This window comes from Gavialis gangeticus, unplaced genomic scaffold (genome assembly GCF_001723915.1).
Source record: "Gavialis gangeticus isolate Ggan-Ray unplaced genomic scaffold, GavGan_comp1, whole genome shotgun sequence".
Taxonomy (NCBI): domain Eukaryota; kingdom Metazoa; phylum Chordata; order Crocodylia; family Gavialidae; genus Gavialis; species Gavialis gangeticus.
The window spans coordinates 162,388,975-162,405,955 of NW_017729022.1; the positions used below are offsets into that span (position 1 = coordinate 162,388,975).

General features: G+C 46.3%; 1 protein-coding gene across 1 annotated transcript in view; it reads left to right on the forward strand.

The window, feature by feature from the left end:
- The window catches only part of VASH2 (vasohibin 2), an 86,707-nt gene that overhangs the window by 35,138 nt on the left and 34,588 nt on the right, over positions 1 to 16,981 (forward strand). The window contains exon 5 of the mRNA XM_019516440.1: positions 8,593 to 8,667. Within this exon, the coding sequence (XP_019371985.1) occupies positions 8,593 to 8,667 (75 nt within the window). The remainder of the gene's footprint in view (positions 1 to 8,592; positions 8,668 to 16,981) is intronic.

Below are 16,981 nucleotides of genomic sequence, written 5' to 3' on the forward strand. Positions count from 1 at the left end.
GCTCAGCATGAGCTTATATTTATCCTACACCTCAGGCAAGTTTTAGTGTCAGAGCTGTGGCTGCACTGTTACTGGTGCCTGAATTAGCTTGGTTAAAGCCAGTTTGGGTACCTCTACACTTAGCCAGCAGCACAGGCCATTCTCAAAACTCTTCTATACCAGACAATTGCATCACTTTAACTATGCGTGAACTGGATAGTCACAATAGTACAACCCCCTAGTGTGGATGCTGCTGTATTGGTATAAACATGCTCTTAACCTGGTGTATCTAGTCCCGTGTGCGAAGAGAAGAAGCCTTTCTATGGAGAAGTCAGTGGCCACATATGGCTTTTACTTTTAAAAATAAATCACATAACTGCTTTTGAGTACTTGATTGTGTCATAGCCTTTAATTAATACAACTGTAAACGGAGGTTGAGATACTTAAAAAATCTGTTGTTCTAGGACAGTGTTTCCCAACCTTTTCGAGCACAAGGCACACTTACATTAATAAAAATTTTCCACAACACACCTGTTAAGGTATTTCCCACCCCCATACTTATGAGCTCATTGTAGCTCGCCGCCACAGCACAATTCTGCGGTGCAGCTGTTCAGAGCCTTGCAAACTGTGCGTCCCCCACAGCCAACACGTGCAGTAGATGAATTTCCTTCTGTTCAGCTGGTTCTCTCTGTCCCCCACAGCCAACACATGCACAAGTCTTTTGTGAATATCTCACTGACGTGGCTTACTCCTTAGTGCTACGCAGCTGGAGAACTTTCTTTTCATTATGCCAAAATACTCATGGTATACCAGGGAGGCCTTTGTGGTACACCACCAGTTGAAAAACACTGTTCTATGACACTCACATGAACCACAACAAGAGGTGTAGACAGACATGACAATTTTCACCCAATCTGGCCCCTGAAAGCACTCTACAGGTGTGACCAAACAGAAGTGCATGGCTGCAAAGCACTTTAAAAGGGCCCAATCCCACACATGAAGGTTCAGATGAAGACGTTTCAAAACATAGCATCTTCAGGAACTTGTGTCTGTCTGTGTCCCAGCCTTGAAGCTGTTTTCAGAATGGGAGTGGGGAAAGGGAGTAGAGGGGGTTCAGTCTGGGATTTTTTCAGCTGGCGCTGGAGGGTGGGGTGGGTGGAATAGAGCCCCCCAAAATGGTGGGGTTCCAATCCACCAACCCCACCTTCTAGTACCTGCTGAAAACCCCCCCAAACTGAACGTCCTCCACCTCCTTTTCACCCTCCAATTTTGAAACCAGAGACAGCCTGGGAGGAAGGAGGGGTTGGTGCTAGGGGAAACTGGCTTATCTCCAGCAGCAGGATTCCCCAACCACAGTGAATTTCCTCTGGACCCAACAGTGAACTTCTGTTTGGTCCCAGGAGACATTGTAACTCAGACTGCTTCCTGCAAAGCATTATAAATTACAGTGTGGGGCTGTTCTTCTGTCTGAGCCCAAGGTAACACATATCTGGCCTGAGACACATGGCTGAGGGTGACTTGTAACTAGAGTCAGTGATTGGTCATTTTATTTGAGTTAAACAAAAAGTGAAAACTCACATGCAGACAAGATGGCTGAGTCAGATCCTAAAGGTCTGGAGAAACCATAGCACGGAGACTGATCTGCAAAGAACTTAGAACTGAGAAATTCTGTGCCTGAGAGGGTAGTAGGTAATTGATTAAAGAATGAATAAAGGAGTGACAAAAGCAGACAAATGAGAGTTAATTAACCAAACAAGAGAAAACACTCTTTCAACACACCTATTCTCAAAGAACCCCAAGGGGGTTGTAAAGAACACTTGGTGCGCATTGTATAAAGACAATAACTTGGAAAGGATATTTGAACATCTGCTTCTTGTCTCTCACTCAAAGTTACTTGCTTTCTTTCTCTCTAATGACATACTAATTTTAGCCAGGGTGGGCTTCCTTTGCTTTAAAGGAAATCTCCAAAACTCCGTTAATTTCCTTTTTGTACACCAGGAATAGGAGATAATCCAAGTGAGGGCATAAAGACATGAAACCATTTATTTTAGGTAGAAAACTTGCCCATTGACACATTATGTGATATAGAACTGCAGGGAAAAGATTCCTAAGTGGGGCAATCTGATGAGGGGGGGTTCATGTATTTGGTGCATGGAGAAGATCTGCTTCTCAGGTTTGGGAGGTAGGGTCAAACTAGCTGCATCTACACGAGACACTGACTGTGCAGTAGCCCAATACTACTGCGCAGTAGTGTTGCATGGCAAAAACTGTGATGCGACACTACTGTACAGTATTATTAGGCTACAGCACGGTGGTGTCACAAAAAGGGGTTTGGCGCTACTGCACACTAAGTCGGGTTACTGCGCAGTTACTTACTGCACAGTCATTTAGCACTTGTTTATACAAGTACTAAATGACAGTGCTGTAACAACTGCAGTCAGCATCTCCTGTAGACATGGCCACTATGATTGTGCACTCCAGTAAGGAGGGAAGCTGGATGAAGTACAGACGATCCTAAGGCTCCTTCCTTTCCTACCAAGGGCTGTAGATCTGACAAGTACATTGAAGTTGGTGGGAAAATTCCCATTGGATCGGATGCTGCTGTTTGGTAGGAGGGAGGGCAGAATAAGTGCCTCTTACTCTATTACAGAAGATGCCTTTGAACTGGAATTTTTGGATTTAATGAAGGATCATTACAGGAAAGGCAAATAGGATGAGTTAAAACAAATGTAAATTTTAAGGACCTGACTCAAATCCTGTTAGAAGTCACAGAAAGATTCCCATTGGCCTCAGGGAGAATGGGACGGTGTTACATCTTAATATTTGTATTATGAGCTTTTTTCCCCCCCAGAACATTTTGCAAATCCAAAATAAAATAACATCCAGTGGATTTTTTGCAGTACTGACAAGGATTCTGAAACCTATCTCTACAGGAATGAGTTGTATGTGAGTGACATTTCTGAAGACAGAAGCTACAAGAAGATAGGACTAGAAGAGACCTTTGAGCCTGGTCCCCTGCTATTGCAGGCAACCACATCATATACCCCTTTTATAAAACCATCCATCTTAAAAACTCCATCTTAAAACTTCTATAGTGGTTGCCTTTTTTTGCTCTCATTATTACTGGAGAGCTGTTCCAGAACTTCACTACATTGGTGCTAAGAAAAAAAAAAAATAAAAAAAAAATAAAAATTTCCTGCCTAAATTTGTTCATGGCTAGTTCATACCTATTTGCTCTTGTGCCAACATTGTCCTTTAGCTTAAATAGTTCTTTTCCCTTGGGGGTGTTTATGCGTTATCTCTTTACAGAGGAGATGATTGTTGTCTTGGTTTTTTTGAACTAAGCAAGCCAGGTCCTCTTCTAGTCTCTGCTCATATATAACACTTTCCTTTCCTGGGATCAACTTACCAGTCCTTCTTTATACTTGTTCCCATGTGAATTTATCTTTCCTGAATGTGGGTGACCTGAAATATATACAATATACCAGAGATGGCCTCGGCAATGTCAGGGCAAGTTCTACCACAGCACCTCAGCAGTTTGTCACAACTCTGAGCTGGAGGAACCATCTGTAGTGGAGCATAGATAGTTCATTTACTTTAGCTAATTGGTCCCTGGCCTTACTGATGAAACTGCAAGCAGTGGTGATTTAATCTAGAAATGTGTCAGTGTGAACTGGACCAAGTAGCTAACTCACTCCATATATATAACTGAACAGTGATTTAATGGTAACTAGTACTTAGTGTCCTAGCTTAGTTTCATACTGGTGAGAGTGAAATGCTCTAAAATCCCATTCTGCCCTCTACTGTGAGAGACTATTGTAATTCCATGATTCTGATGCCAATGCAGAAGACCAAGACTGTGAGAGGCAGACCACAAGTTCATTGTGTAATAAGCCCATTGATTGCCCCACAGATTGAATTTAAATAGCTCTTACTGGCTTTTCCATGTCTTGGAGAACTATGATTTGAGACAAACGAGTTCATACATTGTAAACAGAGCACACACTAAATACAACTTGGTATTTAAACAATATGAATATTGCTGTGACAGATCAGTTTCTACTAATTTGGCTGCTCATTTGTATCAATTAATTTGCAACGGTTCCCCAGCTACGGAAGCATTAATATTGGACCCATGCTGCCTTGCATTTGGAATTAATGATGAGACTGAATTTTTAAAAGTAGGCAATATTTTAAAAGTAAGCAATAAGGGATGCAGTGCAGTAGCCAGTGGAGACACTGGGCTCATAATGTGTGTATCATCTTGTCTGACTCCTATGCAACTCCTATCTGTTTCTAAACTATAATGGCACGTATATATAATCTGATAATGCCTCCACTTGTGCTAGGGAGTGGCACCATGAAAGAAGACCCCGCCTGCTCACTTCTGTTCCATGTATGCCAAATGCTAAAGCAGTGATGTGGCTGCTTTTGGAGAGCTGTTTAGCACATCAGCAGCCATGCCTGGGAGGCCTAAGGGGGGCAGTAGGTATGTCCTGGGCATGTGTCAAACAGTGGGGACAAGGCACTTTTTTGGTATTTGGTGTTCATGGGCAGGGCATTGTGATAGGGGCTCCCCCTGTCATGGGCATAGGCCAGGGGTTTTCAACCTTTTTAAACAAGTGTACTCCTTCTGTCTCAAAGTTTCAGCTCATGTACCCCTTTATATTTTTTTTTCTTGTTTTTAAGGGGTGGGGCAGAGGGGGGCAGATTGAGGCCCCTGCCATGGGGGAGGGAGTGGGGCTGGGGCAGACGCAGGCATTACACAGCCAGGGGGAGCGTGGGAAGGAGCCGTGAGTGGCTTGCCTGGGGGGGAGGGGCTGCTCCCACCATTGCACGCATCCCACAAAGGCATGGCAGGGCCTGTGCCCCCGGATCTGTGCGTGGGGTGGGGCGGGCTGCTGCTGTGGGCTTGGGCCGGGGCTGCACTGGGCTCTTCCCGGCTGGGGCTGTGCTGTGCTGTGCTGTGCTGGGGCAGGCAGTGGCAGTGCTGGGAGGGGGGCTACAGTAGGGGCTGCAGCTGGGAGGAGGACTGAAATCCCCCTCCCAGCGCCACCACCGCCCCCCCAGCACAGCCTGGCACAACCCCCCTGCCAGAAACAACCCAGTGCTGCCCTGGCTCCAGCCTGCAGTGGCAGCCTGCCTTCACCCCACGCACAGATTCAGGAGCACACGTTCCCCCCATGCCCTTCTGAGATGTGTGCAATGGCGGGAGCTGACCCCCCCGCGCACAGCTCAGTCCTGTGCCCTACCCCAGCTGGGCAGCCCCTACCTCTGACCCAGCCCCACTCCCTCCCCCACCGCTGGGGCCTCTGTCTGCCCTCTTCCCTCACAACAGACTTACCAGCTGGACCCGGCTGCTCTCCATGCTGCCGGGCTGCACTCCTGGCTACCTGTGTGCTGCGCTTTAGCTGTGCGCACGCATACAGCATTTATCGGCCACATTGTTGGCCACATCAGTTCTGTGTACCCCATGACCTTTTTAAGTACCCCTAGGGGTACGCAAAGCCCCAGTTGGCAACCACTTGTATAGGGTGTCTGTATTGTCTAAATTTGCTTAATGTAGGGCAGAACAAAAGAGATGAGTCTCTGTTACAACTCATGCCCAGAATTCAAAGCTATTGTGTTTCTTCCTATAGAAGCATGTAAGCCCTGGCTCAGTAGTGTTGTAGGGCATATTTGAGGCCCATCAGGATGGGGCTGGTGCTGAAAGAATGGCACCTTCTCTCCATTAGATTTTGCTGTGAATAGTCATGGAGTCCACAGGACTTCCTTTCCTTGTTTCTCTGGCTAACACTGTGGAGCCGTTGGTTATTCTGACTAGTACTGTGGAGCCAGACGAATCGTATTGTGTTCTGCCCCAACATCAGAACTGTTGAGTGCCCCGGTACCATCTGCGTTACTGGTGGAGAGTCTCTGTGTGCTGAATAGAATCCAGCTTGACCCTTCACATTTGTTGGTGGAGTTTGCATTCAGTGGGCCATCGGTGGACTGTCATTCAAAATTCATCTTTTCCCTCATAAACTGGATATGGATTAATTAGCACAACTAACAGGAAGCCCATGATGCCATTGTTACTGAATTCCTGCTTAGAACACAGGCTCTAAAATGGGTTAAGCTGTAAGATATCAGAAATAGGAGTGTGGTGGTTTGGCATATGAATATTTTCATTGGCCTCTCTGGTGTGGGGTGGATTGGGGGAAGGGCTAGGATTAGAGAAAAAAAGTTTCAAAATACAACTTCCCTCCTGTTCATGGGGTGTGTGTATTTAAACTTTTCAGTTTCTAATGAGCACAACTTTCTTCTTTCTCTTATCTCTTTCCTGGATCTCTTCCTGTCCCCTTCCATGCTCTATTTCTCTCTCCATCTTTCCAGGGTATCCAAAAAAGAACTAACTTACTGAATGATAGCATTGGGCCTGTTCTCCAGTACAATAGCCCTTTCTTAGCTGCACTGAGATCAGATTGTCCCTGGTTATCTCTTTAAAAGTGCTGCAAACCCATCCCATCCGCCCCATCACAGGAAGACATATCAAGCACTTAACCTTCATTTAAACAGAGGGCTGGGGGCATTTAAAAAGCTGCTATCTTTGGAATGAAGGCTGTGCACTCCCACTGCAGGTTCTTGCAGAACTAGTGCTTTGCAACGTGTCTGTGCACCCTTAAACAGTGCTCATGCAGTCCCCAGAAGGGGAGCAGGTTAGTGAAGAGGAGATGGAGAAATAGATATATATTGCCAGGGTGTCTTCAGAGTTGCAAAAGGATTGGGTTGCCCAGTTCCCATTAATTTCTCATGGAAATTGTGTCCAGTCCTGTTAGACAGTTTTGAAAATCTCAGTACTTGAGTGTGAGGATCCCATAGCTCATCCCATTATTTCTAGTTGTAAGGGATACTTCCTGGCTAAGTCTCTAGTCACAAATGTTTGAAGTTTGAGTTTCATTGGCTAGTGCTGGCACAGAGGGAGTCAGAGGTGGTAAAAGCAGTGCATGGGGAACCTGCATAGGAGGGCAAGCAGCCTAGCTCCACTGGGGCTCCCTGCACATGGCTGCACTGTGAGGGCTTGGGGGAGAGATGCAGGGCTGTCCCAATCGCCCAGCTCCCTGGCCAGGAGAGGCTCTGAGCCACTGAACCATGCACATGCTGAGTGTGTGTGGTGGTGGTCAGGGGTTATATGTGCCTGATCTTGTCACCACGAGGCTTGGTGCATCTTTGTGTTATTCTTTTACTATTTCTATGTGGGAATCTCACTTTCTAAATAGGAAACGGTATGAACACCATGGGTGTGCAGGCAGGGGTGTGCAGTTGCTGCGGCAAAAATAGCAGCGGCACAAATTTGTGCTGCTGCTTTTTTCCACTGCGTATGCCCCCGCGTGTGGGTTTGAGCAAAGCAGCTTGTCCTGGGTGGGGAAAGGGAGGCTGGGGCCAGTACTTGTGCTGGTTCCAGCAGCCTTACCTAGGGCTCTGGATGCACTTCATGGATGCAACTTGCCAGTGCCAGCTGAAGGTGAGTTGAAGGGGTTTGCAACACATCTGGTATTGATCAATAAATCGTGCTCTGGGGGCCTTCTGGGGCAGTGGCAGCACTGATCTGACCTCACAGAGCCTGGCCAGCAGCCAGAGCACGGCTCTGGATGGCCAGGCTCAGGTACTGGTGGCATATGCTGCTGCTGCGTGCGCCACACTGCTTTTTTTCCCATGGCTTTTTTTGACATGGGGATCTCCTAATGTCAAATTTTGGCACCACGCTGCAAATTAACAATGTGGCAAATGCTTGCGCGTGCGCCGCATGCGGTTTATGGTGCCTCAGACAGCTTTGAAGGACTGCAAACTGCACATGCATGCTCATCTGGGCACGCCCTGTGAGCTGAAGACCACAGGAGGAGATTTTTAATCTTCATGGTTGTGACTGTGCTGGAAAGCAGCTCTTGAACTTTGGTTCTCCTGTGGTGGCTGACTCTGTCTAACATCTATGTTGAAAACATACCAGCAAAGCAGAATTGTTGCCTTGTTCATACTAAGCAAAAACTAAGTTGGCTTCCAGTCAAAATGCCGTGCATATTTTTGGCGCTGTAGAAAAATAATGCATGTTATCAGTGTGTTTCTGTTATGGGAATGCCTAGGAGCTCTATATACAGTGTAAGCAGATAGCATAAAAGTCCTTCCCAGTGAGCTGAGTTCCCAGTGGTAGAATTGGAGTGTAATTCCTCACATTGAAGACTGCCTTTCTCCCTGAGTAGTCTCATTGGTTCCAACTGGTGGATGGTACGAATGAACATATGGAAGAAGATCTGGATTTGGTCCCCAGTAAGGAAACATTATCTGGGAGGTAATGCTTCGAGACAGCTGGTTTCTCTAAGACATTGGCTGCAATCCTGTCCCAGCTCCCTGAAACAAAGCCTTGTTTTGTGTCCCACATTGCTATAAATCAGTTCTATCTCTAAATGAATCAGTTGGATTATACTAGGTGGTTAGGGGGAAATCAGGCCTACTCTTAATGTATGAACGAGTAAGACGCAAGAGGGGTTTGGTCCTTAGTCAAGTAAGAAGATATCCTTTAATTCTTGTTGCCTGCTTTGACCAAAAGGGCTGAAGATATCTTTGTTTCTATTTTAGGTTAATGGAGACAGCGAAAGAAATGACCAGGGAATCATTACCTATCAAATGCCTTGAAGCAGTTATCCTGGGGATGTATCCTTTACTGTGCAGGTTGTTCCCTTGGAGATAGGCTCTTAAAAAACCCTACTGACTATGTGTGCACTTCATGGATGCAACTTGCCAGTGCCAGCTGAAGGTGAGTTGAAGGGGTTTGCAACACATCTGGTATTGATCAATAAATCGTTGAATCAGATCACCTTCTCAACAAGGATTTGAATATCTGCCTACTTGCTTTGTGTGATAAAGGACCTTCAGCTGGTATAAATCAGCACAGTCATCTCCACTGACTACTAGGGTGACTTACACCACCTGAAAGCCTAGATAAAAAACTGGTTCTGCTACTGCTCCATCCCACAGCTACCCTGGGTGAATTGTTACATGTGAGCCTGTTAAGAGTTGGAAATTCAGTTCTGCTCTATTGAGGTTTCTTTCATGTTTGTCCATTACTGTAGTAGCTGAGTCTTGGTATCTTTTGCCTCTTTTGAGCTGCAGTTGCACTGTGTGCAGAACTTGGTGTGTACGTACTATACTGATGCATTTAAATTACCTTAAAGTGATGTTCTGGTTCTTTTTCAAACCCCAATAGCCCAAAGATATTCTGCTGAGGGTCTCTTCCTAGTACTCTTGTTTTGCCACCAGCAAGTCATCCTGATTTATCCCAAGTTACTGTAACAGTACAAGCAAGGGAGGACTCTGTGAGCTGCCACCTTCCATCTGCATTTGCCTGGCCCATCGTCATTGCATGGAAAGTGCGTGGCAGAGTATTGAGGGCCCTCAGTGTAAAAAGGTGAGGTAAGATCTTTTGTTTTCTCAAGGAACATGATTGAATGGGCTTGGGAAGGATGAGTAACCAAACCTTCCCCTTGCTATCAGCCATCCCCACTAAAAAAAAATAAAAAAAGGCACTAATACTCCAGCTGGCTAGCTCTGCAAGTGAGAGCCAGGCTGTCCTCCCAGTTACATGCAGACAGCCCCCTGGAAACTGAGAAGAGAATTTGGCCTCAAATCTTTAAAATACAATCCTCACTTGCAATGATTTCTTTTGAGATCCAGATACTTTGTCTGAAAAGAATCTGCCTTTGCCTGTTGAGCCAGCAAAAAACAGTGTGATTGCAACTGTTGGGAGAGTGGATCTGGGCACCCATGCAATCTTTCAAAGCTATAATACACTTGTGCTTGGATAAAAGGATCTAAACAGAAAATCAAGATAGGAAAGGAGGGATTGGGCCTAATTCTGATTTTATTTATGTCAGCTTATTTACACTGCCATGTCTCTGCTACCTTGAGCGGAGTACTGATAGTACAGGATCAGGTCTGCAGAGTTTTGTCATCTCCCTCTGGATGGATTCTCTGCTCTTGAACATAAACAGCCTTTTAGCTGGGCTGCAAGCAGGGGATTTTATTTCAGTTATCCATTTATGGGACAAAAAAACACAAAGTTCTGTTCTTCTCACAGTATCTCATATTCTGGTGGGTAGAACAAACGGAGAATCGGATTTAATACTATTCTGGCTCCTTAAAAATGCTTCCCTGAAGTGCACCAAAAAAGAAGAGAGAGATGATATAGTGTGCGGGAGGTTTATCTGTGACAGGCATGTGGGATCTGATTCAAAATCCATTAGTCAGTGCGGGTATTTCTGTGGACTATAGTGGGCTTTGGACCAGGCCCCTGATGTCTCCTGATTTTGGATTTTTGCCCCCAGCATCAACCTCTCTAAGCAGACAGCAACAAGTGTGGGCCTCTCTGTTTGTTTCCAAGGTCAGGCTGTTAGTGGATAAGAGAAGAGACACTGCTTTTTCCCCCCTCCTCTGAATGTCAAGATGATGTTTTCAAATGCGTCTGAACTACGCATCCCTGAATTTTTTGTGTTGCCCTCCAGTTCACTTCTCTGTCTGTGGAAATAAGATACTGGTTATAATAACTTCTGTGTGCTGACAAGCTTCACTGTTGCTTGGATACCAGAAAGGGCATAGACCAGCATAGCAGCCCTCTGTGCAAGTCCTCAACCAGAGACTTCTTAGCTCAGAGCAGATTAGTGAGCTGTCATTTTAAACATGCTGCTTGCTGGCTCACGCCATTAGCTTTACTAAGTGACTTTTTTTTAAATCACTTCTGTAATCTTTTTTTTTGTGTAGAATTAGGTTTTACATAATTTGTTTCATGCTAGATGCATCTCAAAGTGCTTGTATGTGGTAATAACTTCAGTGAAGAATCACTGGTGCCAGCATATGCAGAGAAAGTAGCTGTTAGCACACATTTGCATACATTTGTGAATATGGGATTCCTAGAGAATAGAGCTGTGAAGAGATCTCCTGGTCTGTGCATCTGTCTAATGTACCTATCAGCTGATACAGCCCCTTCACTGATCCGGGAGTATTTCTCCTAAGATTTTTTTCCTGGTGCCTTGTGCAGTTTATGCAGGCTGACCGTATGGAAATCCCAGAAATCCAGGACATCATCTGGGAAATCTGGGACACTGTCCCTCCCTGCCTGAAATTTTGTGAGTTGGCAGGGGCAAGGCTGCATGCTAGGCAAGGAGCAGTGCCTTCTTGCCAACCTGCAAGGTGCTCCTCATTGCTTCAACTCCTGACCAGACTGTGCCCCACATCCCTGCATTTCCAGGATGCCCATTATAATTCCCAACAAGTGCCTGGGGCCAGCCTCTGAAATCTAGGACAGTTTTGGCTAAAATGGGACATATGGTCACCTTGGGCACTTTTACATGTGCTCCAGGGATGGAGGGTGGGCAGCGCTTTAATTAGAGCGGCTCTCTGAGAGCCGCTCTAATTAAAGTGCTGCTGCGCCTTGTGTATTAGCATTCCTGTGCTTAAAAATGACAGCAGGAGCACTTGAACTAAAGCTTGTTTGATGAGCTTTAGTTCAAGTGCCCCCATTGCTATTTTTAAGTGTGGGGATGCTGATATACAAGACATGGGGTGGGCAATTATTTCAGGCAGAGGGCCACTTACTGAGTTTTGGCAAGATGTCAAGGGCTGCATTGGTAGCCCTGCCCCTTGATGGGTGCATCACCCTCTGGTCCCCATATTATGACCAGAGGTCCCTCCCCTTGGCCCTGGAAATACTCCTTTCAGCAAGGGGTTTTGCCATCTTGGAACCAGAAAAATACCAAATTATATTCTAAAAATTGAACATCTAGAACATTCATTAATTTGATTTTTAAAAAAAAATTTTTTTTGTGTGTGGATATGTAGGGTGTGGGGGGTTATGCGGGGCTGGGCTGGCCTTGTTGCTGGCTCCTGCTGGCTCTCCCTGGGTCCTACTGCCCCTGTCATTTTTAACAGGCAGCCAGGAGCAAATAAATAGAAATTTTCTAAATTTTTTAGGGTTCCCATGGGCCAGATAGAATAGCCTGGTGGGCCGTATTTTGCCCACCCCTGCACAAGATGCAGGAGGTTGTTGAAGCACGGTAATTAACTGAGTGTGCTCCAATGCACTGCTCAGATGCAGCACCCAGTCCAATTCAACTCTTCCCCAACCCTGAGCTGGTGCAACATGCAGCCTGCTAGCAGCCCACCTGGGCAGTCCTGGGGGGTGCCACCACTGCAGAAGGAAGGACCAGGGCCTTCTGCAGCTCAGGAGCTGCTTGGCCCACTAGCAGCTCACACCCTGCCCGCAGGAGAGGTGGGCAGGGTCCACCAAAAAGAAAACAAGGATTGGGCCCCGCACCACTTCTGCCTTCAGCAGACACCTGCTGAAGGCTGAAGTGGCGAGGGGCTGATCCTGAGCCATACAAGTGACATTTTCATCATGTGTACATGTTAACGGTGTTACGTGTACAAGTGCCCTAGGTGTTTGCAAGATGTTTGTTACTGCTGCAGTCCTGGATACCTAAGATTCCTACCCACTGTACAGCAAGGGATTTACTAGCCTGAACGGGGTAGGCCTTTGATTATCACTGAGTGCCTGTAAGAAAGCTACTTCATTGCTACAGGGTAGCTGGTATGTTATGACTCAAGGAGTGTGTCATTTCTAATATTGGCAAGCTTGTCTACAGCCCCATTTATTAATAGGAATGTTATTGGGAGATTTCTTTTCAGTAGCTAGGAGCAGATGATGGTCACCTGGCAGATTATGATAAATGCTGTGAAAGTAAGTAAGAGGAATTTTTATCATGGTCATCTTTCCAGCCCAAAATCTCCTAAGGAATCTTTAGCCTCAGCTCTGTCCTGAAGGACAACACTTAAAAAGCCTTGTGAGGAGAGGCTGGCCCCTTTTCTCCCTCTCCTCTATTTTAATCTCTGCCTGTATTCTGTGGGAGCCATAGCTGAAGTGCACAGCTGTTATCAGTAGAGAAGGAAGAGATGAGCCAGAACTCTATATACAAACACTTGGAGCAGATCAGGTCCAGATGTGGCTTTTATAGCTGTCTGCTTCCATAATAATGAGCTAGACCAAAACCCAAGATCTAAGCATCCTTGGATTTCTTCTAAGGAACCTGAGAGCTGAATCCATAGTAAGTGGTTTGGAACCTCTCTGATTAGTTGCATCTGGCCCTTTGAGTCCTTCAGTCTTGCATAGCAGTTTCATGATGGATTTGAAAATCGTTTATCTGTTCCTGCTGAAGTCTTCAACCTTATGTGGTAAACTTGTCAAGAGTGAGGTTTATTTTCCTCTGTGTTCAAAGTTAGCGGTTTCACTCTTGTCAGCCTAAATAAAACCTCCTCCTGTTCTTTCTGCTCTTCTCCCCTTAAATTTTATAGTCCCGGATGAATGCTGACAATAGGAAACCAAAACCCAGGCAACTGTCTCCTCATGGAGGACCATTCCCTTGGTAAATGGTGTGATTTGGCCCACACAGGAGCCAGCTGAGCTAAGTTGGAGGCCTCCTGGCACGTCTTCATCCTTGCTGGCTGTGCGGCTGCCTCTTGTTTTGGGGAAAAAATATATTTCGTAAGGGGAAGGGGTTTAAGTTTTGGCTGACAGGCCCTGTCAGCACTGAAGCCCAGCCGTGTGAAAAAGCAGTGCCAAGAAGTGCAGTCATCTCCTGCAGTTCTGAATCTAAACTCCTGTAAATGCCCCTACAGTCCAGGCACTCTTGTGCTTCCCCTGGTCTGCCAGGTCTATGGGTTTTTCCTTTCTTCCTAGATGGGCAGGGGAGCAGTTCTTACAATCAGGGTTGGCCTTATGGGTGGGTGACATGGGCAACTGTCTAGGGTGCTGTGGTCAGGGAGGTGCCATTTGCACACGCGCCTGTGAGCAGCCTGTGCTCACAGCAGCACTCTCCCCCCATCTTGTCCCAGCCAATCCCAGCCCCAGGCAGGGGGAGTGATGCCCAGCCCAGCCTGCCCCGCTCTGCCTCCCACTGCCTTCAGCCACGGCACAGGAAGAGCTGGGCTGGGCACAGATGGGCAGGGTGGTGCCTGCACTCCATCCGCCTTGCTGCTGCGCAGCAGGAGTCGTGGGGAAGCAAGTCTCTCAATCCAACCCAGCAGCATCCCTGGGGCTTTATCTCTGAAACCTGTGCGAATACTACTACATACTTAAACTCAAAGAAAGAGTGCCAAAATACAAGTTCACCCGGGGCACCGTTTTCCCTAAGGCCGGCTCTGGTTACATGTCTTTAAACTCCCATCTGGAGTCTGGTTTACATGACAGAGGTGCTGCCACAATAGTTATGGTCACACAACTATTGTGACAACCCTCCAATAGAGATATGGTATAATTTGGTAAAAGGAGTTTTTCAACCAACATAGTTACACCCCAGGTGATATTACAGAAACCTTCTTCTGCCAGTATAACTGGACCACAGTTTTGCTGGCATAGCAATGCCTGTAGTGTAGAGCAGGCCTAAATTTAATAGAAGTTTGGCTCATGTACAAACTGGAAAAGTGCTCAGAACTTGTCTCCTTGCATGTATGCCCAGTCCTGTGTGCTTTATATTGTTGGATGCCACAAAAACTTGCTTTTGGGCAGTAAATTGAGCTCATTTAGCCATGGAAACCCAGCTGCTCTCACAGCAATACTGCCAGCTGGAAGCACCCATTTCAGAAACTACCATTCCAGAAACAACATTTTTAATATACAGAGTCCAGAGATACAGCTTGACTTTAACAGCACACATTATTGGCACTTCAAAAATTCTTCTCAGATTAATAAGCAGAGGAAAAGTTGATCTAGAAGTAACTGCTGGAGAGTAAATGCACTGATTGGTTTATAGTCTCTCTCCTGACCAGAACCTCTGTTTGCATATTTCATTTTAATCTTAGAGAATTTATCTCCGTTGGAGGGAAAGTGCCATATTTTTTCACATACAGTGAGAACCAGCTGCTGGAAACTGCAGTGGGTATTATGTGCAATAATTATATAAGGACAGTTTCTGCTGGTGGGCAGAAGTGAAAATAAAATCTGCACATGACTACAGGGAGCAGAACAGTGAGTAGGCTCTCATCCGTAGCTGCTGCAACTCAGTTACATACTAAAAGGAAAGATCTTTTTTTCCTCATTATGACTTTCAAAACCAAGGTGAATATTATATTTTGAGGCATGTTGTATGTGAGAAAATATAGCACTATTTGTCCAGGGACTTTTGTAGTGATGAGAGAGAACCATTGTGGAAAGCACAGGGTCTGACTTTGAAGCTGTTGTTGAGTCAGTTGTGAATTATTGGGTCAGTGGTTTGTGGGAGTGCTGATAAAAATGAGTGGCTCAAATCTGTTTCACCTAGCTCCCTGGCAGAGATTACAATTAAGACATGATTACCCTGTTGACTGCGCATATAAGTAATGTGCCTACAGTCATCTGATTGTTGGTCCCAGCCTTGGGACCACATTGGGGCAGCCTGGTGCCACTGGGGTCTGATCCCTGATCCCGCTATCCTGGGTCCTGCCATGCATGTGTGGCATGGTAGGAAGCATGATTATTGGGATCAGATCCAATTAGACTTTTACATGAGCATGTGCCAGCCACCCTAACAAGGTGTGAAAACAGGTGTGTGACCCTCAGATACCTGATTTACAGTTAGCTGAAATCAGGCACCTTGGGGAAGACCTTATCTTTAAAAAGACATGAACAAGCTGTCAGTGGAATATCTTGTCTGTTTAGTTGACAGGATAATCCAAGCTGGATGCATGGTGCAGGGCTGATCTGTAGGCTGGATCAGGCTTCGCTTGCCAAGATCTGGCCCTGAGCTGCCTCCCTTTATCCAGCTGGCACTGCAAGGTAAGGGCTCTGGGTCATGAGAGAGGGGGCCTGTGCTGATGTGTTGGGGCTCTGCACCACCTCCCTGGGCCCCATGCTGCTGGACTCAGGCTCTCTGCCACTTCCCTCAGCCCCATGCCACCAGGTCAGGGCCCCACACTGCCTATCTGGATCCCTTGGTGCTGGATTGGGGCCTTGCGATGCCTCTGCTTAGCCCTATGATGAAGGATCAGGCTGTACACCACCTCCAGCCAGCCCCCATGTGCCTGGATCAGGCTCGGACCATCTCTGTGTGCCAATCAAGTGTGCTCTCTGGATTGTGGAGCTCCTTATCTGTCTGGAAATTTGGCAGCAGGAGCGTGGCAGCGTTCCCCTGCCACGTAAGTGTCAGAACTGTGGGGAGCCCTGTGGACTAGATGGTATGGCTCCATGGTTCTAATCTGGCTTCTGGTCCGGGGTTGAGTACTCCTTGGTTTGGAGCATGAAAGGGACACCCTGCAACATCAGTGAGTTGCTTTCAAAAAACTACCAGTGCCAATGCAAACAGACACTGGCCCAGAGCAAAGAGATTCTGGGCCCAATTCTGGATTTGTGCATTGACCTCAGTGGTGCTGCTCCTCATTTAGACCAACATGTGAGGAAGATCAGGTAGGCCCCAGAGCTTCTTGTTTTCTGATCTATTTCAGAGAGAAATGCAAGTGACAGACTGTGCCTCTGGGTCTAGATCTCAGCTTCTCCAAGGATCAAAGTAGTCCAGTTCAGGAAGATAGGTTTGGGCTCACCCCTAGTAAGTGTGCAACCCTTAAACCAAGGAAAACTGAAGTATGAATAGTGATGTATTTTAAAATTACAAGCCCTTTTGTCAGCCCAATCTGGCCAGCCTCTCAGGGTATTTCAGTGGGAGGATAGCATATAAAACAGTTCTCTCAGATCATTTGCAATCTTGTTAGTCAGCTGCTATACATATGCTATCATATGGCAGGGTGAAATATTTTGCTTTAATTCCCATAGTAAAACATTAAAAAGCATGGCTATGGTTTGTTGAACAGTTGCCCTGGTTCAGTCCCTTTCAGCACTAGAATCAGGGAATCAGAAATGAAAAGCCCAACGAGTCAGATTTACAGGTAGGAATGGAAGTGCATCTGCATAGGGCTAACAAAGATGCAGATTCCAGCCCTGGGCCCCTCT